Raw genomic sequence first — 27,670 nt, 5'->3', positions numbered from 1 at the left:
CAAGATCTTTGAATATAGCACAGCGCCCCAGTCTAACACACCGACCGACCCACCGAGCAAGCAAGCGAGGGTGGCTGCTAGTTCCACGGTGATCAGGGAGGGAGGGAGGACGGGAGGGAGGGAGGGAAGGAGAAAGAGAGAGAGGCTGGCAGGAAACAAATCCTCAAAAGCCACGTCCCCCCCAGGGCTAAAGCCAGAGGTGCCTGCTTCCACCCCGCTCCATTTATATGCCACTGCATTCGTTGCTCCTCTTGTGGGATTTTGTTCAGACAAGGGATATAATTAGCTAGCTTTCTTTGGAAGAGCCCTGACCTGCAGGCCGTGGAACCCAGGAGGGGACAGAAGCATGATGTTAATGATTCACTGCAGTGAAAAGGCACAAAGCTAACCAGAATGCTTTGGGGGCCTCCCCAGGGGGTTGGGGCCCCATGTGAGGGGATGCCAATTGTGTGAGGGGATGCCAATCGGGAGAACCGGTGCAGTGAGTGTGGTGGGTGGGAGTCAGCAACACTTTAGGGCGGCCACGCGGAGTTTCAAGTCCTGTATTTGCTGACCTAACTACCAACAGCGGGCAATGCCAGCAGGGCAAGAAACCAGAGTGATTACCGGGCAAGAATGGAGCCTGATGCCTTTCACCCAAGAGTTAGCAGGACCTATGCCTTCCTCTGTGGGTATACCGCCGAATGGGACAAAGCTGAACGCAGACAAGCAGCCCCAGTGGAATAACCTGTCGCCACCATGGCCTCTCTCTCCTTCTAAATTCCACTCTTCCATCGCAGCCCCCTAATGGGTGACTTCGCTTGTGTGGTCATTCAAACACAGAGTTCCCTCGGGGGATGAGGCACCAGAAATAGGATGGGGACAAAGCACTCCCCGACTGGGGGAAGCTCCCCCATTCAGGTCTGGCAAGGGACACAGGCAGGGTGTCCCCCCCCATCTGAACACAGAGCAGGAGCCCCCTCAAGGCTTGATGCGTAAAGGAGGGAACCAATGAACACATGCCTTTCAAGCTACAGCGCGCTTCAGCAAGATGATCTCTGATCCTGACCACTCTGGTCAAGGAGCCTAACGACAATCTCGGGTTCACAGATGAGCTGAGGCTAGTTAGCCACTCCCTGTCCCAACCAGAATCTCCTCGAAGCCCCCTGTCTGCCAGGCGCCATGCTGGAAGGTCTCAGGATCTGCAGGTGAGATGAAGTCCCATCCCTTTTGGGGTTTACGATCCGGTGAAAGAGGCAGAGGTTGGATAAATAAATACAAATAAATGCATAATTGTGAATTATGAAGAATTCTTGAAGAATAAGGATAAGGGGTAGGAGAAAGAAATACATTGATGTAATTTAGCTGATGAGGAGGAGGATGGGGGACGGTGGTCAGGTAAGGAAGGCCTTTTTGAGGAAGTGCCCTGAAGAGTGAGAAGAAACTTAGTGTGGAGAGTTTAGGGAAGAGCATATGCAAAGGCCCTGAAGCAGGAAAGAGATCGGCTTTATTTACTGGGTGCTCCTATATGCCAGGCAGACTTATGGGGGGGCTGGGAATACTATAATGAATAGGAACAAGTACAAGTCACTACCTTCCTGGAGCTTATGTTCAAGCACATTCTGACACATTCCAACACACTCCAGGAGTACGGGAAACTTAGCACGCCACCACATTCCGGGTTCCTGTATTAGCTATTCTTCGCATGTTCCCATACCTTATTTTCCCTAATCAAACTGTAGTGATGCTAAGAGTAGTGGCAATGACAACTAGCGTTACTAAGCACTTACTATGTGCTAGGTACTGGGCCAAAGGAAGTGCTTTTCACGGATCCTTTAATCCTCACCAAAAATCCATGAGGAAGTTAGAGTTCATAGACTCCATTTTACATAAGAAAACTGAGGCACAGAATATATTAAACAGGGAATGCCTGGGTGGCTGAGCAGTTGAGCATCTTCCTTCAGCTCAGGGTGTGATCCCAGGGTCCCGGGATCGAGTCCCACATTGGGCTCCGTGAATGGAGCCTGCTTCTCCCTCTGCCTGTGTCTCTGCCTCTCTCTCTGTGTCTCTCATGAATAAATCAAATCTTTGAAAAAAAAATAGAAGCCAGGACACTGCCCTCTTCGTGCCCACATGCCCTGCAGATCAAGAAGCTAAACTGGCTCAAGTGTCAACTGCAGTCATCACAGAAGTGACTATCGGCATCAGCATCATCACCTGCCACTTCTCTTGCTAGGGAGGCGCCGTGTCCTGCACACATTACTGGATCATCTAACCCTCTGAGCTTGTACTATAATCCATACTTTAGAGACCAGGAAAGTACAGGGGTGAAGAAGGAAAGTAAGTTGCCTAATGTCACAAGCAGCAGCACCGGACGGAGCAGGTGAGCAGAAGGGGCGCCCCTCCCTGCCCGCAGCCAAACCCTAACCCTGCATCAGCCCAATATCCAGGGAACATCTAGAGAGCTCCAGGCTCCCCCGAGGCCACACAGGACGGGAATCCTTGCCACAGGATTCAGAAATTTGCTTGAGTAAGCAAAAATTAAACTCACATGGAATGTGCGTTTCTCACTCCTCCCCCTGTATATTATAAACTTCACAGGCAGTGAAAATGAAAGGAATTTTGATATATGCTTCTCTGTACCTTGGCACCTGGAATGGAATCTTCCACAGACTAAAAGGAAATACTGAATGACCAAGGACATGAATGGATAGATGATGACGTGGGGGAGAGAGAGGTGTTTAAGTCCTCTGGCACTAACACACTGCCCTAGAAATAAAATGCTGCAAAATATAAAATGAGCTGCAAAATACATTAAGAACAGTCAAGCCTTGGTTACTGACATGAATGGAGGAAGGAGGCAGAGGGACTGGTAATCCAGAGGGAGGGAGGGAGGGAGGGAGGGAGGAAGGGAGGGAGGGAGGAAGAGAGAAAAAAAGAAACTTGTGAGCACCTACTGGGAATGAGACACTGTGAGAGCACATTCAGGTAATGTGTTTCCACGTCACTACCACACTCATCCTTCCAGACACCTCTAATTCCCATGATTTTACGGACTAGGAGGCAGAAGCTTGAAGAGGCTGATTGGCTTATCCAAGGATGCCACAGAACCAGGAGCTCAACCCCAACCTCATTTTTTTTTTAAAGATTTTATTTATTTATTCACTAGACACAGAGAGAGAGGCAGAGACACAGGCAGAGGGAGAAACAGGCTCCCTGCGGGGAGACTGATGCAGGACTCGATCCCGGGACCCCGGGGTCAAGACCTGAGCCAAAGGCAGGTGCTCAACCGCTGAGCCCCCCAGGGATCCCCTCCACCCCGACTTCATTCAGAGTCTTCACCTTCTCCCTGCCTCCCTGCCTCCCTGGCGTGGCCGCCCAACTCCCAGTCCCCAAGGGGGGTCCGGCAAGGGGCCATCGCACCTCCTGCAGGGACATCCTCTGCCCAGCGGAGGAGCAGTGATCGGAGGCCAGATGCCAGAGCCCTGGGCACGGGTGTCCCCCCGGAGGGCACCCTCAGCGCCCCTCAACACCCTGGGGGAGGACAGTCACTCACAGACAAAGGGGACTTTCACCCCTGGAGGACCGCTCCTCTGCCAGCCGCTCGGCTCACCAGGCTGCTCCTTAGGCTTCGGGACCACAACCCCCCGGTCCTTGGAGGGGTTTCCTCTTAGCTGATCCTCAGCAGCTTTTCCAGAACGCCAACCTGGCCAGGCTACCTGTCCTCAACTGCTCTCAGGGCAGCTGCGCCAGGCCAGGTGCTCTGGTCTGGGACGTGCCACCTGCCACCCAGCGGATCAGGGGAAACCAGTGTGACAGAAACGTGAACGAGCCTTGGGGAATGATGGCAGAGCACATCTTCCCGTTGCCTGGTGCTGCTCCTGCTCCGAGAGGAGTAATGGCCCTTAGCCTTCCTCGGAGTGGTAGGAGGGGAGGGGAGGGAGGGAGGGGGGAGGAGGGGAGGAGGCTGCCATTTACACGGATTCAAATATTTGGAGATACTCCCTGGACAGGAACAAAGGGATGCCCGAGAAACCACCTCCCTAGGAAACTCAGTTAACTATTGGTGCGAGTCTGCATTTATCTTATTCCAAGACCTACTTGCTTAGTTTTTATTTAACTATTTTCAACTCAGGTGGTTTTATAGCAAAAAAAATAAATAAATGCACCAAAAAATAAACCACAACCCAATGAATATTAAACTCCTTACATGCCTTGAAATTAACCTCCTGAACCTGATCAAAAGACATGTTTGTGGAGCCTTCTTGAACCTTTTCTGACGTGCCATTTTCTAGATGAAAGCAAAGAGCTGGTCAAGGAGGAAGGGGTTCTGGCGTTGACCCAATCTGAGTATATCAGATAGGAAGTCATCTGTAAATCCCAGATGCTTGCTCTGTATCAATGTGGAGAACAGATGCCAGTTCCAGCTTTGTGGGAGGGAAAGAAAGACAAGGAGATTTTCTAACACTGTGTTGTTGGCTCAACCTGCTTTGAGAAAAAAAAAAAAAATCGAGAGGCTTCCTACCTCGAAAGTAAACAAAAGAGAAACCTAAAGATTTACTCCTCTCTCCCTCCCTCCCCACCTTCTTCCTCCCTCTCTCTCCACCCCTCTCCAACCCTGTCTATGGGTCTCTCTCCTGCCTTCCCTCCCCACCTTAGTATCTAAGGAGAGTCTAAAAGTTTGGTGGTTATTAGTCTTAGAAATTAGAAAGACTCTCAGAAAAAAAAAAAAAAAAAAAAAAGATTCATGTCCACAGACGATAGGAAGGCTGGTGACTCTCCTGACAGTTGGCGGGGGGGGGGGGGGGGGGGGGGGGGGGGGGGGCAGGTGGCAGGGACACAGGCCGGCTGGCCATTTCTAACTGGAGTCTCATCATGGGTCCAGCAGTGATCACTCTCAGGTCACGTGGCTTAGGTGATTTTCTTTCTGTCTTAAACACCCTTGCATTTACTTATTTTTTAATCTAATGTATATGTTTATTTATATGGTGGCATGCATGTATGCTTCCTCATAATTGGGTTAACTCCTTAATTAAATCGATAATCATGTTTCCTTTTCCTCCTTATAGTCCCTAGCAGCTGGTAAAATATTATGCGGTAGCTCTTAAAAACATCTTTTTTTTTTTTTTTCTTGGCTTAATCACCCTTTTAAGTTGAGGTATAGCATTCATATGCTATGTGCACAACCTTCAGTATGTTTTCTAAAATTAATACCCTTCCATAACTATCACTCAGATCAAGATACAGAAAGTCATCAGCACCCCCAAAGTCTTGCGCCTCCTTCTTTCGGGTAGTGTTTTTTCTTCCACCACCAGCATCAGCACCACAATTCGACTCTCCCTCAACAACAGTTAAAAATTCTGGCGAAAGGGCAGCTCGGGTGGCTCAGCGGTTTAGCGCCGCCTTCGGCCCAGAATGTGATCCTGGAGTCCCAGGTTCGAGTCCCACGTTGGGCTCCCTGCATGGAGCCTGCTTCTCCCTCTGCCTGTGTCTCTGCCTCTCTCTTTGTGTCTCTCATGAATAAATAAAATCTTAAAAAAAAAATTCCGGCGAAAGCACAAATTTTCAAGAAGTCACAGGCAATCCCAGAGGTGACACCCAACGTATTTCCTCAGGCAGCCAGATGCCCACATTTCTGGTGGGACACGAGTACTCCCACACTCTGACGCATTCTTTATTTAGCTCTGTCCTCAAACAACAAACAACGGCAAAAGATACCTTGGAAAGCACAGAAATTTCCAAAGACTGCTCCTCTCTTCGCAGAGAAACAACTGAGAAAGGAAGCGGGTGTGGAAAAGATCCCATGCCACAGGAGCCAGCGCCACCACGGCTGACCAGTCCTCGGGCCCGCCGGTCCCAGCCTGGGGCCTGCCTAGGCGGGTGGCACCTCCCTCTTCCACTAGTGAAGTGGGCTTGCTAGAACCAGCCCCTCTGGCCACCCAGGAACGCTGTGAGGGGGAGCGAAAGCACCCACATGAAATGACTTCAGAAGCAAAGAGAAAGTAGCACGGTATCCGGACAGGAGATCTCAAGAGTGTTGAACACTCAAACCCCTCGGGGGCTGGCAGGTACGCGGAGGGTGCAGCTGGCCAGGAGCAGCGGTGGCACTCTGGGGCAAGGGCTCCCTGTCTGAAGGGGACAGACACTTGGATACGTGGTGGCTGTGGCCACGTGGAGAATGTAGGCTCGAGAGAGCAATATATTCTGATTTTTTTAGGGGAACCACAATCTCATTTTCATGTGAAATAATGTGATTTTTAAATTTGACCAAGGAATCTGGTCTGAAAAAAGAATGCTGCCATAAGCCAAAGGACAAATATCAGCACGAGGACGCGAGATTCAGACCAACAGTTCCCAACCTCCGGTCAGGACATGCTGGTCTCCCGGGCAGGGTTCTCAAGGTGTGCTCCCACCCCATCACTCTGGAGAGATCGGCATGTGCCCTGGACAGCAGTGTCTCGCTGTGGCTAGGAGGGGACACACACTCCAGGCGAAGAATGACCGAGTCCAGCCTCCTCTTTAAAACAAAACAATCCCCAAAACCAAAAAACAGATTCTGAAGCTGAGGTCCAGCAAGGAAATAGGGCTTTATCAAGGCCTTCACAGAGACAACGAGCACTCCCCATCCCCATCTCCAGGGCCCCATTGCCTGACCGCCCCCCTTCCTCAGCAGGCAGAGGTCGGGGCTAGTGAGATAAGAGCACAGGCCTCACTCATCTCGTGTACCTGGGGATGTTCCTCTCCCCTAAGGGGCCCCCTTGGTCCACCAGGCCAAGGCTCCCTGCTGGCAGGGGCACCGCGGGAGGAGCCCATCGCTTACCTGCACATCCAGGTTTTTGCGAGAGGAAGCAGGGGTGTTGGCATAGGAACTGATGGAGGAGCTGGTGTTGATGTCATCGGTGCTGAGGTTGTCTATGGTGTCGCTGATCCCGCTGCTGACGGAGCTGCTGTCATCCCAGCTGCCGAGACAAACACACCCTGAGCACTGGAACCACACGCTGGGTCAGCTCAAGCCAACAATACGGACCAGTGCATGCCATCCCCGAAGGCACCTTGTGTCACAAAGCCCCAGCCGGGGCCCTTTTGCCCCCAGTGTGACTCATCTCAAGGGCACCATCCATCCTTGTTCTGGACTGGCAGCTGGATGAAGAGGCTGAGACCCACATTACCCTCTAACAGAGGGTGCTCTCTTGAGCAGAGGGGGCTGCAGACTCTACGTACCTCCTACCCCATCCTCAATGCCATCCTGGGAACTCTGTGGAAGCCAAGGGCTATTTCCCAGACCTAGTGGCACAGTGGTGGGTGTGGGGACTACGGCTGGAAGCACTGCGGAGCCTCAAGAGCAGCACGCTCCCCGGGGGCACGGGAAAGATGAGCTGCTGGATGAAATTCTCAGGACTCCACTCCTGGAGTGGAATGCCAAGGGAAGGAAAGCTACCCAAGCCGGCAGAAACCTGTCAAGGCCCTTAGCACTTCTAACTCGCAGAGCACCCCAGGGTACACCTAAAATAGAGTTTATGTCCCTACCCACAAATCCAGAGACCACCCCTGCCCCTCAACTCAAATCTCCAAGCAATGGTTTTTCTTCTTTCTCTTCCTCGTCTCCCACCACCACCAAGTCCTTCAACCCATCACCTGGTCCTAAGCACCTCTACCTGAAAAATGTACCCCCCCCCCCATGCACTGGCCACCACCTCTGCTGGTGCCCCGTGCTTCCAGCTGCTCCCAGGTCTGCCTGGGTTACTGCAAAGAGGCCACTGGGCTCCAAGCCCACTTCTCCCTACCAATCCATTCTCCTCACAGCAGCCAGGACCATCTTACTGAAACACGAATCACATCCTATAGCTCCACTGCTTAATACCCTCCAGGGGCTTGGCAGACACTTAAAGCCCAAGCTCCTGACTCTGGCACTTAAGACCCTCTGATCTAGCCTCCCTCCTCAGTCCTGCCTCCTGCCCACCTCTTCATCGCCGGCTGGCTCTAGTCGCATGGGCTCCTGCTCCTTCTATGCCAGCAGGGTTATTGTGTTCAAGACTCTACAGCCGGTGTCCCTCTTCCTGGACACTTGCCCTTGGCTCCTACTCAAGTGTCACCAGCTCAGAAAGGCCTCCCCTGGTCCCAGTATCTACAAGCCCAACCTCCCCATCCCAACCAAACCTGCTACATTTTCTCATTTGTTTGGCTGCAGGGTGGCAGGTATATAGCAGGTGCTCAGAAGATACTTGTGCATTTAAACTCAGGGAGCGAGGGGCACCTGGCTGCATCAGTCAGTTGGGCGTCTGCCTTCAGCTCAAGTCATGATCTGGGGGGATTGAGCCTCACAACAGGTTCCCTGCCATGTGGGAAGTCTGCTTCTCCCTCTGCCCTTCCCCTGCACGTGCTCCCTCCTCCCCTCTTTCTCAAAGATAAATTAAAAAACCTTTTTAAAAAAACCTCAAGGGAGTGAATAATTGAGTACAGTACAAAGTAAGCTTCCAACATAAATGTAACTTGATCTACTGGATCCAGTGGGGAAAAAAGTAAGTATTCTCGCTTATCTATTGTACAGGTGGAAATGCTAAGGCTTAGAAAAGTAGGAAAGGCAGGGTGCCTGGGTAGCTCGGTTGGTTGGGCGCCCGACTCTTAGTTCCAGCTCAGGCCGTGGTCTTGGGTCGTGGGATCGAGCCAGGGTCATCTGTGTACTGAGTGCCTGAGATTCTTCTCCCCTCCCTCTCCCTCTGCTCCCCCCACCCCCACGTGTGTGTACTATCTCTCTCTCTCTAAAATTAAAAAAAAAAAAAAAAAAAAAAAAAGGTTAGAAAGGCAAAGTTGCACTAGACCAGACAGCCAGTAAAAGGTGGAATAGGACCGGGATCCAGCCGTTCTGACCCCAGAGCCACCTTCTTTACTGTGATGCCAAACAGCTTTCCATTATGTCAACTTCCAGAACAGACATGGCTCACTTTCTCAGGAGGAAGCCGAGGTTTGGAGGGCCTCCCCACAACGGCCAACTGCACATTCCTGTCTCCTGCTGCACAGTGATGCTGCAGCAGTGTCGACCTCACTTTGTGGGCCATGTCCCCTCCACTTTCAGGCACACAGTGCATGCTTATTAGACTCCTCTGGACCGAACTCATGTGGAGAGGAAAGACAGGTGACAGACAAAAAGTCACCCCCAGCTGTGGGCTCTGAGCTCAGCCCCCTCCCCCAGCTCATTCTTGGACAAGTCTCAACATCTATACCTCAGCTTCTTCGTAGGTGACGTGTGGATCATACCCCTAGGCTGGGAATCGTGTAAAGCTCAGAGAGCATGACCCAACAGATGGAAAAGGACCCAAATCTGTTCTCACGATTACCAAGAAGAAAAAAAAAAAGTCACAGGAGTCTTTAATTGCATCTGCTCTCTGGGGTTAGCAATTTAATACATCTAAAATGTCCTATAATCCAGGGAAGAAGAAAGGGGATTGAAGAGAGGAGTGTGGCTGGCAGGGAGGAAGGCGGGAAGTTAGCAACAGATGCCCATGAATCCAAGCCCTAGAGTTTTTGCTTTGAAATTGTACCCGTTCCTCCCGTATGGCCTTTCAACACCAAGCTGTTATTGCAGAGGGGCATGTGGCACTTATTGTACACACGATTCTTCTCACATCGGTGCCCGGAGCATCTTGGGGCTGCCCTGACTGAGCAGGCCCAGACGGGGAGAAGCCAGTGATTGACGCCATGGAAGGTGGGAGTGGGGACGCCAGTGATGAGGACGGAGGGGCAGTGACACCGAGGTGGCCCCGGCTGAGCAAGAGCTGTCTCTGTGCCAGACACCAGCTGTCCCCGCATTCGGAGAACCAGCCATGTCTCCCTCATTTCTGCATCTCTTGGGATACTGGCAAGTCCATTTAGATATAAAAATCGGTTACTCCGAACTTGTCCTTTCCCCCACATTTGGGGTGTAAGTACTTTTCTACGGAGCACTTAGTACTGAAAGTACTTCAGGAGATGCTCTGGGATAACAATGCTGCCCTCACAAGGGAATGTGGGCCAGATGCTGGCTCTTCTGTGCCCCTCTTAGACAGTTGTCCATAAACCTCTTCACAGCTGTCAAGGGCTGGAATAATCTCTAACTTGGCCTCAAATTATATTCCCTCAACCTGTGTGACCACACAGGAGAGCTGAGAAGAATAAAGTGCAACTCTGGAAGAGATGCGGATGGGGCTTGAACCTCCAGGGGCCACTTCATCCTCACGTGCCTGGGAAGGCAGCTAGTACAGAGAGAAGCAGAGTCAAGAGGAATGATGTCATGTGAGCACCCATATCCAGCCGTACCTGAGGCCCTGGGAAGCCAGAAGCACCTCTCGGAGGCTAAAAGTGAGAATCAATAAATTCCTTTCTTTTGCTCAAAACTAGTTTGCTTCGGTTTCTGTCACTTGGTATACTGGTGCTACTAAGGGGGAACTGCCATTTGTCTGTAAAATGACTCCAGACAAGTGGCTGAAAAGTCAGCCGGGAGAAATGTAGAAAGTATGCAGAATTCATTCAGGCAGTAAGAACATTAGTGCATCCAATCAAGTGGCAAAGGAAGTTAGGTACAACCTGCACCCGGGGTACCAAAGTCCAATGACCCAGGTCCGGGTGAGCAATGTCGAAAAGGGTTACAGACATGGATTACAAGGGAAATGCGAAAGGAACACAGAGGATCTGTGTTTGCTGTGTGGTGAAACGAGATTCCAGCCAAGAGGCTCCAGGGACCCGGGTGACGCAGCAGAAAGAACTACAGTGTATTCAGCTACGGCTCTGGAACCATCATTCTGGAATACGACGTGACCATCCTTGCATCTTGCTCTTGAATCCAAATGAGAAACACCGTATGATGATAAGCCTATTCCCTTTCGTTGGGATCAAATGGCTTTAAATCCTCGGGAAGTTTTTAAAAAGAGGAAAGGAGATGAGGAAGTAAATCATAACATGAATACTTAAGTACAGGATGAAATCTCTGTGATCACTAGGATAAATCTCTGTATATTTATAATACTTAGAAGAATATGGGGCATATTAAAGAAGCTAAATAAAAACAGTCCTCTGATTTCAATTGTAAATGAGTCCTGATTTCTGATCTGAGATTTTTAAGATGAAAGGTTTAAGGATTGGGAGAGAGCCTGTAAAAAAGAATTACAGTGTTTGAGAAAACTTAATTTATGACATTTTAACTTTAGTTTATTTGATTTGCCAGAGTTAAGTGCTTACAAAGATTTTGCTTGTTAGGCTGGTAAGTCCACCCTGTCAGATGTTTGAAGAGCTTGAGGAAACCAAGCATGTTAAACTTATGAATGCACTCTAAAATATTTAAGGAAACTTAATTACCCAAGTTTCCAAACAGCACTAATTGTCAAAATTCAATTTGTTCAATCTAAATTAACAAAGTACTAATCAAACAACAAGTGGAAATCATCTTAATTGTTTTACAAAAATACTTGATTTATAGATGAGATGTGTAAGGAAACCTAGGTTTAAAAATCAAAGCTTTAGGGACACCTGGGTGGCTCAGTGGTTGAGCATCTGCCTTCGGCCCAGAGTGTGATCCTGGAGTCCCGGGATCGAGTCCCACATTGGGCTTCCTGCAGGGAGCCTGCTTCTCCCTCTGCCTGTGTCTCTGTCTTTCATGAATTAAAAAAAAAAAAAAAAAAAATCAAAGCTTTAATAAATGGAATAGTAAAACCTAATGAATTCTAAGATGTTCTTTTGAGGCACAAAAGCACTCCTTAGACATTTAGAAAACTATTAGAGGAGGGGCACCTGGGTGGCTCAGTTGGTTAAGCATCTGCCTTTGGCTCAGGTCATGATCTGGGGGTCCTGGGATGGAGCCCATGGGCTCCCTGCTCATTGGGGAGCCTGTTTTTCCCTCTACCTCTGCCCCTTCCCCTGCTCATGCTTTTCTCTTTCTGTCTCTCTCAAATAAACACATAAAATCTTAAAAAAAAAAAAAAAAGCTATTAGAGATTTCCTTTTGAGAATGAATTAATGATTTTTATAAGATTGACCAGAAGAATAAGTGAGCCCAAGAGAGCACACCTCCTCTCTTTACTAATTTTTCCCACTCATGTTCACCTTTGCTCTACATTGCAAGACTTCTAAAGCTACTCCAAAGCTGCTCCCAAAATCTCAGGGGGAACACTGTATTCGACATCCTTGGGAGATGAGCAGAGCCCAGCAGAAGCTCAGGCTCTCCTCCTGCCTCACAGGCTATATGGTAGGAAATTGAGAGGAACATGGGATATAGACCTTGGATGGTCCCCCCCCCCCTTTTTTTTTTTAAATTTCAAGACAGCATATTATGTTTATGTCCTATAAATTTTTTGGCAGAGACAGCTAGAAGATGCCTCCACTGATTCCTCAGAACCATCAATGCAAACACACTGCTTCCCTGCCAGATGAGGCACGCCCCTTTTTCTGTACTCCATGAAATGCCCCCATCGGTGCAGTCATACAATGACACAACTGAAGTTACAAGTGATCAGATATGAAAACCTTCACCTACTTGGAGCCAGTGGGTGGGTGGAAGGATGCCATCAAACATTTGCCATTGTCCTTCAAGACTCTTCAACTCAGTATTTTTGGATTCTGAGCCAGGGACCTTGGATTCATTTGTTCATCTTACCCAGTCGGCCAGTACCTCTATGTGTCGGGCATCATGTGAGGCACCGTAGGGTACAGCGATGACACCCAGTTGTCCCCACCCCTGACAGCGAGGGCAGTGGATGTGACACACACACAGACACAAGCCCAAACACAAATGTAAATGTAAAGCAGGGAGAAGAGCAAAGGGTACAACTAGAAACTGCGCAGGTTCCACACATTTCTACAGCCTCTGATATCTCCTCAAGCCCCCAGCCAGGTGCCAGCACAGGCAATAGGAACAGTCTGCAGCGTGCTGGATCCCAGGCCCACCAACGCTCTCTGCTACGCCACAATCTCTTCAAGGCACGGAAGTGGCAAGAGCAAGGGACCAGGGGAGCCAGGCCCTGACCGCAGCCCTCCCCAGAACTACTACAGAGTTTGGGTACCTCATTTTCTCTGTAGGCCCCAGACTTCCATATAATGAGGGAGCTGGGTGCAGCCATCCCAAAGGTCACTTTCTAACTGACATCCTAAGAGTTTAAGCTCAGAGAAAAAGTTAGTACGGTGGCAAATGGGCACATGGAAGGTGCCTATGGTGGGGCGCCTGGGTGGCTCAGGTGATTGAGCATCTGCCTTCAGTTCAGGTCATGATCCCAGAGTCTTAGGATCAGGGTTCCCCCCACTACATTGGGCTCCCCACGGGGGGCCTGCTTCTCCCTCTGTCTCTACCTCTCTCATGAATAAATAAATAAAATATTAAAAAAAAAAAAAAAGAAATCGCCTGCTAGCCAACCTAATCACAAAAGAATCTCCACCAGCTGACAGCAATCAGGTGCATCAAGAAGAGACCCTATTTTGGCCAAAACCAAGGCCTCAACTGTTTGCCACTTCTAAAAATTCGGATGTGAAAAGAGCCTTGAACAGCAACCAGAAAATCCATTCAAAAATGGAAAGATCCCTAAAGCCAGGAGGCTCCTGTTTCAGTCTTACAAGACATGCTGACATCACCTTGTCAGGAATTCAAATGCCACTCAAAAGGCTTAAAGCACAATTTTAACAACCAAACACAAGCTATCTGCTATGAAGAACGCAGGTGAAAGCATCATAAATTATTTTAGCTCCTCACACTCCCTGTTCTCCTCCCTGTCGTGGGGAGTGCACATTCCACAGAACCAAGGAGAGAAACCTGCCTCCTCCAGTGCACCCCCTCCCTGAAAAACCACCTCTAAATCTGGACCCATTTGTAATAACAAGCTCTTCCGGGCAGTATCCAAACTGCAGCAGGAATTTGTAATGGTCCTGAATTACTGTGATTTCATAACTTCATCTCCCATGAAGCAAAAAAGCAAAAACGGAATCCCAGGGTTAGAGGGATGATTGAACGGATTTTTCCACTAGGATTTACACACCCATGCGTGAGGAATCCTGGGTTTCAGCAAAAGACTCCAACTCTGAGGAATTACCGAAGGTTCTGGAGGGTCATTACACTCCTCGAACGGACGCCCTGTGAGATAATGTTGTTGACTCAAGGGAAAGACATGCTAACCAATGTGGTAAAAGAAAAGAAAAGGAAAAATCAATCCCGTTGCAGATACAGAGGTGTTCTCTGCTCACTGATAAACCACAGCAGGTTAGCAGAGAGGAAGTACTGGCACTGTGGTTCTCAAAAGCAGTCTTCACAAGCAGCAGCTCCTAACAACCCTACCCCCAAGCCCCAAGACTGGGTCCACTTCCAGAAGGCCCCCAGCGCCCTGAGGCGCAGTCTGGGCCAGCCCCTGCCCCCCCTTCCAGCCTCTCTCCCGGGGGCTGAACGCACGCTGCAGAGCCACCTTGCAGCAGTGTCCCGGCCTTACCTGCTTACTTTTCAAGTTCTGCCCCAGAATCACAGCAGAGCTCCTTTCCCGGCCCCGTGCCCCCCGCCAGACAGCTGTATTCAGTTGCAAAAGCCCAGACTGGTGGAACTCGTTTTCTGGCTATTGTTCAAGGCAATTGTTCCCGTGAAACCCCAGGGCCCAAGCGGAATGAGATCCTTTGGTGTGGATGAGTGAGCAAGCCCAACTGGAGGCTTAGTAGTAACCCCTGGGGAAGGGAAAGGTTTTGGCTACCTTCATTTCCCACTAGACAGGTATGTTAACTATTTCCTTCCCGGGAGGTATTCTCAAGAGCATCACCTCCTCCGGCCACTGCAGGAGGGCCTACTAAGAAAATCCACCTTCAAAGAATGCAAAGAGCACTCCTGCGGAACCCCGCCTTTCTTTGCCAATCTGGGAATGATAATAAGAGAAGCAGCAACTTGGAAGTTCAAAGTTGTGCCAGACCTCATGCTAATTACATGCATTATTTCACTTAATCCTCACAACTCCGTGATACAAATAACACTCACTGATGGCTTGTTTATGTGCCAGGCCCTGTTACTTACATTTTCTCTGGGTACTAACACTATACCCATTTTAGAGATGAGACTATTGAGGCTTGGAAAGAAAGGCCCAAAGGTCATAAACTGCGAATGTTTACAGATCCAAGAGTGCGCAACCACCTTGTTCATTTATTCATCTGACTCACTTTACTCCACACCCATCAGGTGTACTGTAATGACTTCAATGTTTTCCACAAAAACGTTGCAAAAGCCCAGACTGTATCCCCAAAAAAAGGGATACAGTTACTCGAAAAAAGCCACAAGCAAGCCTCTTCTCTCTAGATTTCACCTTCTGAAATCAGCCTACAATGGTTTGCAAAATGGCCCAGAACTTGAGTTTGAATGAGAGTACGGGTAGAAACAAATCCCAGTAAATTTAGTCTCCTCTAGCAGCGGGACAGGGGCCACGAAGCCCTGGAGGCTCCCAAGGGAGGCAGCACAGCTCTAGAGAGAAAAGAAAGCAGATTTATTTGAACCTTGGCTCTACCATTTAGTTGGTCGGAGCACCCTCCCCCCCTCCCCCCCCCCCCCCCCACTCTCGCTTCTGCTCCTCAGGAAACCCAGGCTGCCTTCTGTGTGATCCGGTGCTAACACCAGGCCTCATGAGCTTCTTGTGGGGACCAAATCAGATCTGCAGGCACTCAGGAGATAACCAGCTCATGTCAGCTGCAGCACAGAAGCTGGGGAGCCTGAAAAGAGCCGCAGGAAGGAGATACAGGCCCAGGTTACGAAATCGATGATAAAGTACTAGGGCAAGAACTTGCTGTGGCCACTGTGTCCCAGGGGAGAGAAGCAAGCTTCTACAGACGGTGCCAGGTGCAAGGCCAATCATTTGGGGGGGAGAAAGAGAGAGAGAAACAAGAGCCCCATAAAGAGGGCTGTGAGGGGATTTAGCAGCATTCAGAATGCCAGGGGTTGAGTTTCACCCCACAGCACCTTTGTCCCGTTTTGGTAACTCATTCCCCCGGAGCAAGTAGGTGGTCCCCTGAGTAAGCGTGAAATTCCTCCCTTTGGCTCCAGGGGCTGGTGGGGCTGGAAACCCCAGAGGGATGCCTTATGGCCTCATTGTTACAATAGGCACCGGCGTGTCTGCTGACCTCAGCTACACAAAGCCCTCTCTCCTCCAAGGCTCCTCCAGAGAGGGCTGCTGACGCTTGGTCCACTGCCGGCCAGCTTTTGCCAAGAGACCGCAGCAAACCCATCCTGGTGTTCTCTTTACCAGAAGATGTGTGCTCCCCAAACACGAACAGACTTCAGCACGGGAGATATAGCTAAGGCAAATCATAGCCAACACTTACACAGAGTGACAACTCCCATCGTGGGATCTGGGCACCTCGGTAAGTACTCTACACACACTATTCACGCGCTCCTCTCTCTTACCCTATGAGGCACAAACTAGGAATGTTCCCTTTTCGTAAGTGTGGAAACTGAGGATTCTAGAGGCTAGGCAATCTGCCCAAGGTGCCAGAGCTAATAAATGCAGCTGGACGGCAACTTAGATCTGCCTGACTCTAAAACTCAAGCTCTTCATAACCACATTAATTCGACCAAAGAGCAGAGGGAAGGATACTTTAAAGTGGATCCCAGTCCTATAAGAATTTACAACTCCCACGTGGTACCCAAAAAGCCCAGGACACTTTTTAATGCAATCACATTATTATTAAAACATCTCCAAGAAGGCAAAGAAAAGGAGGAAGAGGCAAATCCCAGACAGGGCATTGGCTGGCTGCCTTAGGTCTGAAGTCGGTGGAGAGGGAAGTGGAATCCCACCATTCCCATTTCCTACCCCACCACACACACTCACACACACACACACACACACACACACACACACACACACAATGCTTAGTTCCCTACACATCTTAAGAGGTCTGGGAACCTGAATGCACAAAACAACTATAACCACCTTGGGGCGGCTGAGAGAGGCGGCTGGCCCCCAGAACCAATCCAGCCTCATTTTGCAGTTTGTCAGGGGCCTCTTCTGGGGTAATGGGGAAGGGAAGAGAAACACTTCCCACTCGGGGCGCCTGGCTGGTTCAGTCTGAAGAGCATGCGACTCTTGATTTCAGGGTCGTGAGTTTGAACCCTATACTGGGTGTAGAAATTATGGAAAATACAAACTAAAAACTAAAAAAAAAAAAAAAAAAAAAAAAAAAACCGAACCAGAAATAACCACTCAAAATCAGCTTTGCAACCCAAAAGCAGTTCAGACCTAGCTAATTAGCCAAGCCCAGCACACATGTGAGCTGCTAGTGCCAAGCTTGGGTCAGCATTAACATGCCGGGTGAACAACTCTCCCTCCAGGACTCAATAAATCCAGCCTCTCGGGAGGCAGTCGGAGTTCCAGGGCACAGTCCCAGCAGCCCAAGGCCAGCTCCGAGGCCATCAGCTGTCCCAGATTTGACTTCTACTTGGGCTCCTGCCTTGCTGACCCAGGTACAAGCACAAATCCAGTCACAGGTCCATCCACCAGCCCAGAAGCCTCAAAGAGATCAGAGAACTCCCAGGTGGGTCCTGCTGCAAAGCAGAGCTGCTTCTTAAAATACCCCCCACACCCTCTCAGAAACAAGCAGAATCTGAAAAGCTCAGGAAGGCCACGCTTGCCAGGATCATGTACACTTTGGTGAGTCCTCTGCAACAAAAAGTGCCCTTCATTCAGCTGAACCCACGTTTAAACTTGTAGATTAAGCCATGCTGAGCCATCTGCCAAGCCCAACAAGGAAGGCAGAGTGGTGGGTAAACCTAGGTTCCCATGCCAGCTTCGCCTCTTATTAGCTGGGTGACCTTGAGCGAGTTATTTAACCTCTCTTAGCTCCCACTGCCATGCCTCAAAATCGAAGTAATATCGCTGGCTTTGCAAAGAAAATTAAATGAGACCATGTCTGTGAGATGCTTGGCTAGCACTAGGCGATAATGAACATTGTTTTCTCTTCCCCTTGTCTGGCTTAAAAATAGAAACGTTTCTCTTTGGGCAGCTTTTATAGCAGCCCTAGCGAACAAGAAAAGTACTCATACTTAAATCTCCCATGCTCTCTCTCCTGGAGCCCAGTTTCCAGAAAAAAACCCACCCAGTAATTTGCAGTATTAGTAAACACAACCGCAAGTTCACCCGGCTTCTTAGATTCCAAACAAAACCTCCAACTGCTAGGCATTTTCATCAGGGCCCTCCGAACCACCGCAGCCCTTGCCGGGGCCCACACCGCCTCTCTCCAGCTCTGCCTCCGCCCTAACTGAAAGGTCTCCCTCCAAAAGCCTGGAGTAAGGATTTAAGGCAGCTGGGTGATCACCAACCGGTTTTTCAGTCTCAACAGCCTAAGATTTGATAAGACGGTCTGGAAAAGATTGACATTACTCAAACGTCCAGGTGGACCAAGGACATTTATTTGGGTTAATGCTCTGGGCTGCCCCAGAGCTATCAAGGCTAGAATGAAAGGAGCCGTGGTGGCTGAGAAAAGGATGCTGGATGCTGGATTCCTGGCCTGTGGCTCCCCCACCACAGAGCAACCCACTCCGCACCACCCCCCCCCCCCCAGGATTTTGGCAGCTACACCACTGGTTGCCCTGCTGGGTTTCCAGTATCATCCAAGGAACGGTAAGGCTGGACACACAGCACAACCCGCCCCAGGCCCCAGAAATTTTAGGAAATCATCCTACCTGGTCAGGTTCCCAGGCCAGAGCATTTCACTACATTGTGGTCCTTAGAGAAAGCGGACAAAGAAGCCGAATGAATCCCCCGGTGGCAACTCAACCCGCCAGCCAGCAGCCAGCAGCCAGCAGCCCGCCAGCCCACGTTGGGCCAGGGAATCCCGGGCACCCAGCAACTCCGCTACGAAAGGACCAGTCAGACAGGGATCACTGTTCCCCAGCCCGGGAAAGAAATCCGATCCACCAACAAAATTAACCCCTTAAGTGCCGAAGGAGCGAGAGGTCAGGCCCCAGCGCTGGTATCAAGTCAGCTGTGAAAAGTTTCAGCGAAGCAAAAGCTAACACCGAACTCCGAAACCATTACCGTAAAGCACCTAGTGGGAGGGCCTTCGCCGTGGTCCCTGGGGAATCTGCAACAATGGGTCAAGCTGAGTAACATCTAAATGTGAAAAAAAAATTTTTTTTTTAAATCCCCGTGGACTGTGCCAAAACGTTGGGGAGAAAAATTTTTTTTCAGCCAAAAGTGCTACTATCAACAATGACACAAAATCACTGATAACACTTCTTAGCTTATTCCACTGACAATTGAAAGGGAAGCATTTGATTGAAATGATCAGCCTACGAAGATAACTTCTGAACCTGAAAGGGAAAAGATACCTATCTGTACAGTAAGGGATGACGTATATAATTCCCGGAGATGTCAATTTTGATGCAGTGCCAACAAAAATACGCATTAATTCCTGATGCTACTTTTATTTTCAAAGGAAGCTCCGTCTATGCATCGCTGCTTTAAACATTACGGTACGAAGGCTGAGGGGAGGTGGGATGGGAGAGAGTCCCAGTTCTGGGATGGGAAGGGGTTGCACCGACTAATCCCTATTAAAACCTGTAATCAAGGAATTCAGAAGGAACTAAGTAAACAGATGCCGTGAACAATGAACAACTGTTTTACTCTTGAAAATTCAAAAGCGAAATTATGTTATATCCACAAGCTTTTATTTTAAAATGAAGAAGGATTAAGATGCTCTCCAAAACTCCAACTCCCTCTCCAAAAATCCTACCAGTTGGCTCCTGGCAGCTTTCAAAGACTTTCACGAAGAAAGGCTCCCTTCCCACCCCCACCCCTTGGCTTGGGCAGCCTCTCCAGAAGGATGGGGGCGTAGAGGACTGTGTGTGTGCGCGCGCCTGTGTGTGTGCACGCGCACTGGGGGGGCCGGGTAGTAATAATAGTGGCTCCAAGCAGGGTCTTGTGTGGTTAGAGTTTGCTCAGCAAACAGAAGCCTTTCAAAGGGGAACGAAGAGCCATTCCTCCCCCAACCAAGAGGGAGGGAATAAAGGGTCAGCTTGGAGAGGAAACAGGGTCTAGTGGGGCTTCCCAGGTGAATGCAAAGGCAAACGTGTCCAGGAGCATAGATTGTAATCTCGAAGGGGTCCCAACTGAAGTTAATCATTCACATCTCATCTCTCAGGGTCCTCCCCCGCTTGGAAAAAATGTTGCCAGCATCTGCAGTGGGGAGTGGGAGGCAGAGGCGAAGGGGTGGGGGAAGGATGAATTTGGGAGGCGGTGTGGTTCAGATTTATTGAGACAAAAAGTGAGGATGGATCCAAGCTCTGGCTGACAAAGATGTTTTAAACCATTTCGCGTATCTTCTGCATCGTCCCTGGAACTGGATGTATCTTCGTAACATGGCTTGAGAATCTGGCTGACCAATGTGTTAATTTGGGTGGAATGGGATGCTGACTATATACGTGGAGACCAATATATATGTATATATACGTACACATACAAAAGATTTCCACTGTTAGCTGTACTTGTTCCTTGTCCTTATTTTGGGCAAATATATGTAAAAATCCAGATTAACCACCAACACCAACATAAATTAAGGGCAGCCTATCCATTCAGTCATTCATTCAACTAACAGATATTTATTGAGCATGTGGTATATGCCAAATCACTGTTCTAACTGCTGAGGATACCATAGTCAAAAAATATATATAGACAAAAAATTCCCTATATTAATGGAACTTACCTTTTATTTTTATTTATTTATTTTTAAAAGATTTTATTTATTTATTCATGAGAAACAGAGAGGCAGAGACACAGACAGAGGGAGAAGCAGGCTCCATGCAGGGAACCCGGACATGGGACTCGATCCTGGTCTCCAGGATCACGCCTTAGGCTGAAGGCAGGCGCTAAACCGCTGAGCCACCTGGGCTTCCCTGGAACTTAACCTTTTAGTGGTAGAACTATAAATGAGAGAAAATATAAATTACACAGTATATTAGTGATAAATGCTAAGAAGAAAAAGTAATATAAGGAAGATGATGTGATTTGGGCGGGGGGGTGTTGTCTGAAATTTATCATAGGATAGTAAGGGAAAGCCTGCGGGGGGAGGGGGGGATGATTGTTACTACAGACCTGAATGAAGTATGTTAGTTGGTTATGTGAGTATCTGGGGGTAGCCCTTCCAAGAGAGGAAATGGTCAGTGCAAAGGTCCTGAGACAAGATACAACTTGCACATTCATTCCAAGAACCCAGAGCCAGGTGTGGCTAGAGCAGAGAGGAGAGTGAAGCAAGGGGAACCTAGGAGATCAGGTCAGAGGGGCCAAGCGAGAGGGAGATAGACACGAAGAGAAAAGGATGCTTAAGGAGAGCCTGGTGAGTTGCTGTAAGCATCTTGGCTTTTCCACTCACAGAGGAAAAAAAATTTTTTTAAGAAATCTTTTTTTTTTTTTTAAGATTTTATTTATTTATTCATGAGAGAGACAGAGAGAGAGGCAGAGGGAGAAGCAGGCTCCTGGCAGGGAACTCCCAGGCCCCAGGATCAAGACCTGAGCCGAAGGCAGACGCTCAGCCACTGAGCCACCCAGATGTCCCATCACAGAGGAAACTTTTTACAAGGTCAAGTTTATCACACAAGATGATGTACTGGGTGTGTGTGGGGTCATTTCTCAGTCCTCTTTCTGTGGTTAAAAGATTCACATCTTCAACACCAAACCCTCTAAATTCTTTGTAGCTAGAGGTTCAAATTTAGCCAGGGCTTTCCCAGGCTATGAGAGATACTAATCAGTGAGGTTAAGAGATCCAACCACAGAGGGAGGGGGAAAATCAGAAGGTGGGTCATCCACCTCCTTGAGAGCGGATGCCCTTTGGCGCTTTTCAAAGAGCCAATCCTCCTGTCACTTCTGACCCTGACTTCTAAACAGGGCAAATCCCAAAGACCTTCAAGAACTCACAGCCTTTTTCTCCACAGAAACAATGTTATCAATGCAGCCAAGGTTCCCAGGTTAATTCATAGGGCCATGTTGTAAACCAAAAAGGCGCTGATAAACCCTGCCCAGGTACTGGAGAGTAGAAGGAAATATTATGTAATGAGAGAAAACAAAACCACTGAAGTAAATCTAAAAAGCCGCTCACTTAGGTCTAACGAGTATTTTATTAAAGCAACAGTAAATCAGGGTACCTTGCTCATCTCCTCAACATCATCAGTTTTGCCCTTATTAGCTCTCTCCCACTGGCCGACTCACCAAACCAAACACAAATCCGCTTCAACCCCATGTCCCAGGGACGCCAGGGTGACTCAGTGGTTGAGCGTCTGCCTTCGGCTCAGGACGTGGTCCCAGAGTTTCAGGATCGAGTCCTGCATCGGGCTCCTGCAGGGAACCTGCTTCTCCCTCTGCCTGTGTCTCTGCCTCTTTCTGTGTGTCGCTCATGAATAAATTCTTTAAAATCTTAAAAAATAATAATAATAACCCCATGTCCCAATTCTCCTCCTGGACCACACCAGTCTTTGCTCCATGTTCCAACAAAACACGCTGTCGGTACTCCGGCTCCTGTGGCCTGTTCCCCCTCCAGTCACACTCGGTCCCCACCACTGCAATGGAAAAATGTTTTCTTTCTCCCGAGCGCCGATTGCTTCATTCCTGCCAAAGCCCGCGGCCTACACCCTGCTGGAGTTTTCAGAAGCACGTAGCGTAGTGGGCAGCTTGCTCCTCCTTGACTGGGTGCCCTGGGGGCTCCCCCGCCTGCATGGGCACCTGGTTTCTTTCTCCCTCACTGCCTGTGCCTCGGTCTCCTTTGCTCACCTCTTCTCCTCTCCAGATCTCGAGGGTTCTGGCCCTCGGCCCCTCTCTTCTCTACCCGGTTTTTTCCTAGGGGATCTCACCAAGGGCTTCACATTCTAGACACAGACGGGCAAGTCCCAAGTTTGATTCTCCAGCCTGGCCCTCTTGGGGTACGTGATGCATCTCTAATCTATCGCCCCTTGTACAAAACTCTTGCTTCCAAATGCCAGCTTGTCCGCACTCCCTCTCCCAGAGTCCTCCCGTCTCAGCCAACGTACAATTGTCCTTAGCCATCCTCAGTTCTCTCTTCCCTTACTGCCTTCTATATAATCCATTAACAAGTCCTTTTGGCTCAATTCCTCCCCAGTACCCCATGAACCTGGTCATTAGTCAGTATCTACGGGAAGAAAGCTGTGGTCCACGCCACCTCCCTGATCACTCAGCCTTCCCTCCTGCCCTGCTGGGCTCCATCCTCCACACAGCAGCAACGGGCACGTTCTTCAAGTGTACATCATGTTGGGTCGCCTTCTGCTCAAAGCCCTCCAGTAGTTTCCCAGGGAACTTGGAATAAAATCCAAATTCACTTAAAAGGTTCTACATAATCTGGCTCCTGTCTGCTCCCTCTGCCTCTCTGCCCCTCTCCTTCATTATGTGCAAATAATACAGGGCCTGGGCCTTCCAATGTACCACCTTCTTCCCATTTTAGAGGCCCTGCGCTGGGGCTCCTTCCTCCTGGAACGCCCTCCTCGTCCTCTCCGCAGGGCTGCCTCCTTCTTGTGGTTCAGGTCTTGATTGGGGGGTCTCTTCCTCAGGGATATCTCCCTAGACTCTGGCCCAGTTACTTTCTACCCCATGATACTTCCTGGGGCTTACCAGTTAGCACATTATCTTCTTTGTTGAGGAGGGATGTTTGTATTTTTTCAAAAGTAAGCTCCTCGAGGACAGGAGTGAGGCCTGCTTTTGTTCTGAGGGATCTCCTCCCGGTGCCAGTGGAACCACTGATGTGGTCTTGGACCAACTGGGTACAGGAGGATTAAACAGGGCACTGAACACTCTGTGCGGTCTCCTGGGGACTCCTGGTATTTTCAAGGACTTTAGCTTCATGGTTCTTAATGTTTTATTTGGCCAAAGACCCCATTTAAGAATATGATAGAGGAGGGGCACCTGGGTGGCTCAGTGGTTGAGCATCTGCCTTTGTCTCAGGTCTTGATCCCGGGGTCCTGGGGTCAAGTCCTGCATCAGGCCCCCTGCAGGGAGCCTGCTACTCTCTCTGCCTGTGCCTCTGCCTTTCTGTGTCCCTGGTGAACGAATAAATAAAATCTTAAAAAAAAAAAAAAGAATCTGATAGAGGGGTACGGGAGGGGTGCAGCAGTTGCTTAAGCATCTGACTGTTGGTTTCAGCTCAGGGGTCATGGGATTGAGCCCCATGTTGGGCTCTGCACTCAGTGTGGAGCCTGCTTGATTTTCTCATTCTGCCCCTTCCCTGCTCTAAAATGAATAAATAAATCTTAAAGAAAAAGAATCTGATAGAAGCAGTCTCTATCCTGTTACAGGTCAGCCTCTCTGTAACAAAAATGCATACAGACGTCCCTTTGCACTTAATTTCAGGGGATTCACTGACCCCCTGAGGCCTGTCCATAAACCCCAGGTTAAGAGCAACTGCTTCTGAGTTTTATGGCACTGACTTCACACAAGGTCCAGTCCCACTTTTATCCTATGCTTGTTTCCTTCTTTCAGGAGCTAGTCTTAGACTCACTTGTGTCACTTTCCACTGGCTTGCTAATAACAAAACAAAAAGAGAAGGCAGGCAGGCTCTCCTGGGTGGATGAAAAGAAGGGGAAGAGGTTAAAAGATCCATGCACACAAGAAGCATCTCATTCCTGCTGTGGAATTTTACGGAGTGTGATGGGCCCTAGATGATGGGAAGCGGAGAAATACTCTGGGGGGCTTTAGCCTTCAAAGCACAGGAGTTAAATTGGGAGTTTATGATTTTAACAAAAGTCATAAGAAACTAGGTAGCTTTGGGATAGAAAAAGAACAGCATTCAACAAATAGCCACCGAGTATCTAACCTGCACCAGACCAGACTTTAGGAAAAAGAGGGCAAGTGAAAGAAAATGTGGCAGCTCTGATGGGGCCACAGACTCAGAGGAGACAGACCAGGAAAATCATTCTGGATGTTATGGTAAAAGCGATGAAGGAAAGAAACAGGGTGCTGGGAGACGGAGCCACAGGAGGCGGCTCCTGGAAACAGAGCGGTCAGGAAGGCATCTCAGGAAGTGATATTTAAGCTAAGATGTGAAAGATGAGGGGGAGCCAGCCAGCCAGCCATGCCGAGGAGGGAAGCCAGGTGTTCCAGGAGGAGGGGACGTCAAGTGCGAAGGCCAGCGAAGGCCAGCAGGAGGGAAGAACTGTGTGTCTGAGGGACCGAAGGGCGGCTAGCATGTTTAGAGCATGGGTGGGGAGGTGTTAATGGACAAGCAAGGTCAGCCCCTGCAGAACTCCAAACCCATTAGTAACAAGTGATCCCAGCGAGGCATCAACAGAGAACTTTGGAGATGTGGTCAGTGTGCCGCTGCCCCTCCAGCCTTCTTTCTCCACTTCCTCAGTTCCTTTCTGGGGTGCAGAATCTGCAGCATAACTAAGAAATCTGCCTTTCCCGTGGAGGTGCTTGTGCAGACTCTCTGCTTCCCCTTGTTCCTGGGCCCAGCGGACTCTTTGCACATACGTGCAGTAGGGTCCTGCCCTATTTCTCCAGTGGGGAGCTGATACTGCCCTCCAGTCTCATTACGGAGGGAGTGAGCTGCATTTCAGCTGCAAATCTTTCATCTTGTGGACTTGGAGTTTCTGTCACCTTCCACTGGTTAATTCTTGAGATTGTCTAGAGCCCACACTTGTGGGTCCTCACATGTAAAAGTAAACATACTCCTCGTCTTTAAACAAAAGGCTTGGGCAGCACCAATGGCCCAGCGGTTTAGCGCCGCCTTCAGCCCAGGGTGTGATCCTGAAGACCCGGGATCGAGTCCCACGTCGGGCTCCCTGCATGGAGCCTGCTTCCCTCTCTGCCTCTCTCTCTCTCTCTCTCTCTCTCTCTCATGAATAAATAAAAATCTTAAAAAATAAATAAACAAAAGGCTTTATTCATCAGGAAGAGTAAGTATCCAGTCTGTTCTTCCTGTTTACTCCCCTCCCATTCCAAATCTGAAACCCAAGGCTTGTTAACAAATCTTGGACAGGGAGGCCTGGGGGATGTGAACATTGGTTTCTCCATCTTTGGCCTAAAATCGAAATGCAGACATGCCATCCTCCATCCTCCATCCGAGGTGCCTTTTCTGACAAGATGTCTGTTGGTCAACTACAAATCAATTCCAAAATGATGGCTTTTCCAACAGAGGACACGAGGCCCAAGTTATTTTCAGTGACAACAATAATTCAAATGTATAGACTTTACCACCTACAGATCTCCCCTCATTTAATTCTCACAGCTATGCTAACATGTATCATTATCCACAAATCAGAGAAAAACAGACTGGAACTCAGAAAATTGACTCATAGTCATACAACTGCTAAGAGACAGATTGAAGACCATATCTTCAGATGCTTCGAATCTTGTTTGGCCGCCAGGACACCACATTGCTTAGGGTAGTGAACATTTCCAACAGATCCCACTAACACATTTAGTCGGCCAGGGCCACTGACAGGTTATCCCAAAGTCCTTCAGCCGCTTCTAAACACTCTTGGGCTTGGTCTGATTTAGATCTACTCTTACCAAATTCCATGATATCATGGCTTCTGCTGTATTTGAGGGGGCCATTCTCTTTAAGATACTGGCTGGATGTTGACTTTTATGTGCCAGGCATTGTGCCGGGTTAAGAGGGGTATGCAAAAGAGAGGAGGCCTGTCTCCTTGTCCTCATGAAGCTTATAGTCTGGTATGGGTGGGAGTGTCAGGCAGCCAAGTAAAAAACATACACATTTCACTGCAAACCATGAGGTATGCCATGAAAGAAGAGTAAAGCTGTGAGAGCATCTGACGGGAAAAGAGATTACTGTCTGTAAAGTCAGAAAAAATGTGTGCCTAGGCTGCCTGTAGAGGAATGCTGGAAGTTGACTCTCTGTGAAAATGTCCACATTTGTGCCTAGATAGCGCTTTCTATCCGGTAAAAATCCAGATTATCTCATAAAACCCCATCCAAACACCGCTGGCAACCAACAGCGGCCACAAAGATTCCTGTATCATTGTGCCCGTGGCTGATAGGAATAAGAGCAGGTTAGAAAGTTAGTTCCTCTAGTGTTTAGGAAACAGTTCAGAGCTAAGGCTTTCCTGTAACTTTGGTAATAAATGTGGTTATTTAGAAAAAAACATGAAAAAAACAGAAGCCCAAAGGGGCAAATCCATGCAGCAATTTGTTCTTTTAATAAACAGAAAAATTAAAGGAAATTTAAAATCATGTCATTGGCTATAAGGAACTATATTTCTATAATGGTGTTATAGGTACATAGGGAAAATCCCAAGACTTCAAATACTTATTTTTGCAGCTGCAAGATTCTCTCTATTAGAATGGATGGGTAATGAATACAATATTTGTAAAGTCACCTTTTGGCTTTTTCTAACGTGGCTCCAGCTACAAGGACATCCTTGAATGTGTCTGTGGCAGGGGGAGATAATGAGGGAGAGGGGTAGGCGGGACTGGGAAGGAGACTGGAAAGGAAACGTGGAGGGTAATGATCACGGGCAGCCTTGAGCAGACTGTGATGTAAGCCCCCCCGCCCTTGACCGTGGCAGCCCTCACATGTGGAGGGGACCGCAGAGCAGTGGAGAAAACACCACACAGGGGCTGGGTTTGACCAAATCACTTCCTGATGGTAGCCCTCAGACTGCTTGCCGGTTCAATGAGCTGGCTGTCCTCCCGAGGCCACCCCGAGGTTCTGGAAGATCCCTCCCCAAGCACCCACATTCTGCAAGTCTATATCCCTAGTCTCC

At 49.0% G+C, this 27,670-nt stretch overlaps 1 protein-coding gene and 1 long non-coding RNA gene across 10 annotated transcripts in view; one reads left to right on the top strand and one right to left on the bottom strand.

Annotated features, from left to right (window-relative positions):
• NAV2 (neuron navigator 2) overlaps positions 1-27,670 on the bottom strand; it is a 724,081-nt gene that overhangs the window by 72,979 nt on the left and 623,432 nt on the right. For all 9 annotated transcript variants that reach the window (XM_038569252.1, XM_038569245.1, XM_038569246.1 and 6 more), the window contains one exon: positions 6,800-6,938. In XM_038569252.1, the coding sequence (XP_038425180.1) occupies positions 6,800-6,938 (139 nt within the window). The remainder of the gene's footprint in view (positions 1-6,799; positions 6,939-27,670) is intronic.
• Positions 15,970-27,670, top strand: part of LOC106560184 — a 38,541-nt gene continuing 26,840 nt past the window's right edge. Inside the window, exon 1 of the long non-coding RNA XR_005375835.1 lies at positions 15,970-16,314. This is a non-coding gene — a long non-coding RNA (uncharacterized LOC106560184). The remainder of the gene's footprint in view (positions 16,315-27,670) is intronic.

This window comes from Canis lupus, chromosome 21 (genome assembly GCF_011100685.1).
Source record: "Canis lupus familiaris isolate Mischka breed German Shepherd chromosome 21, alternate assembly UU_Cfam_GSD_1.0, whole genome shotgun sequence".
Taxonomy (NCBI): Eukaryota; Metazoa; Chordata; class Mammalia; order Carnivora; family Canidae; genus Canis; species Canis lupus.
The sequence above is the reverse complement of the archived record's forward strand: the minus strand, read 5'-3'. Positions and strand labels throughout refer to the sequence as shown.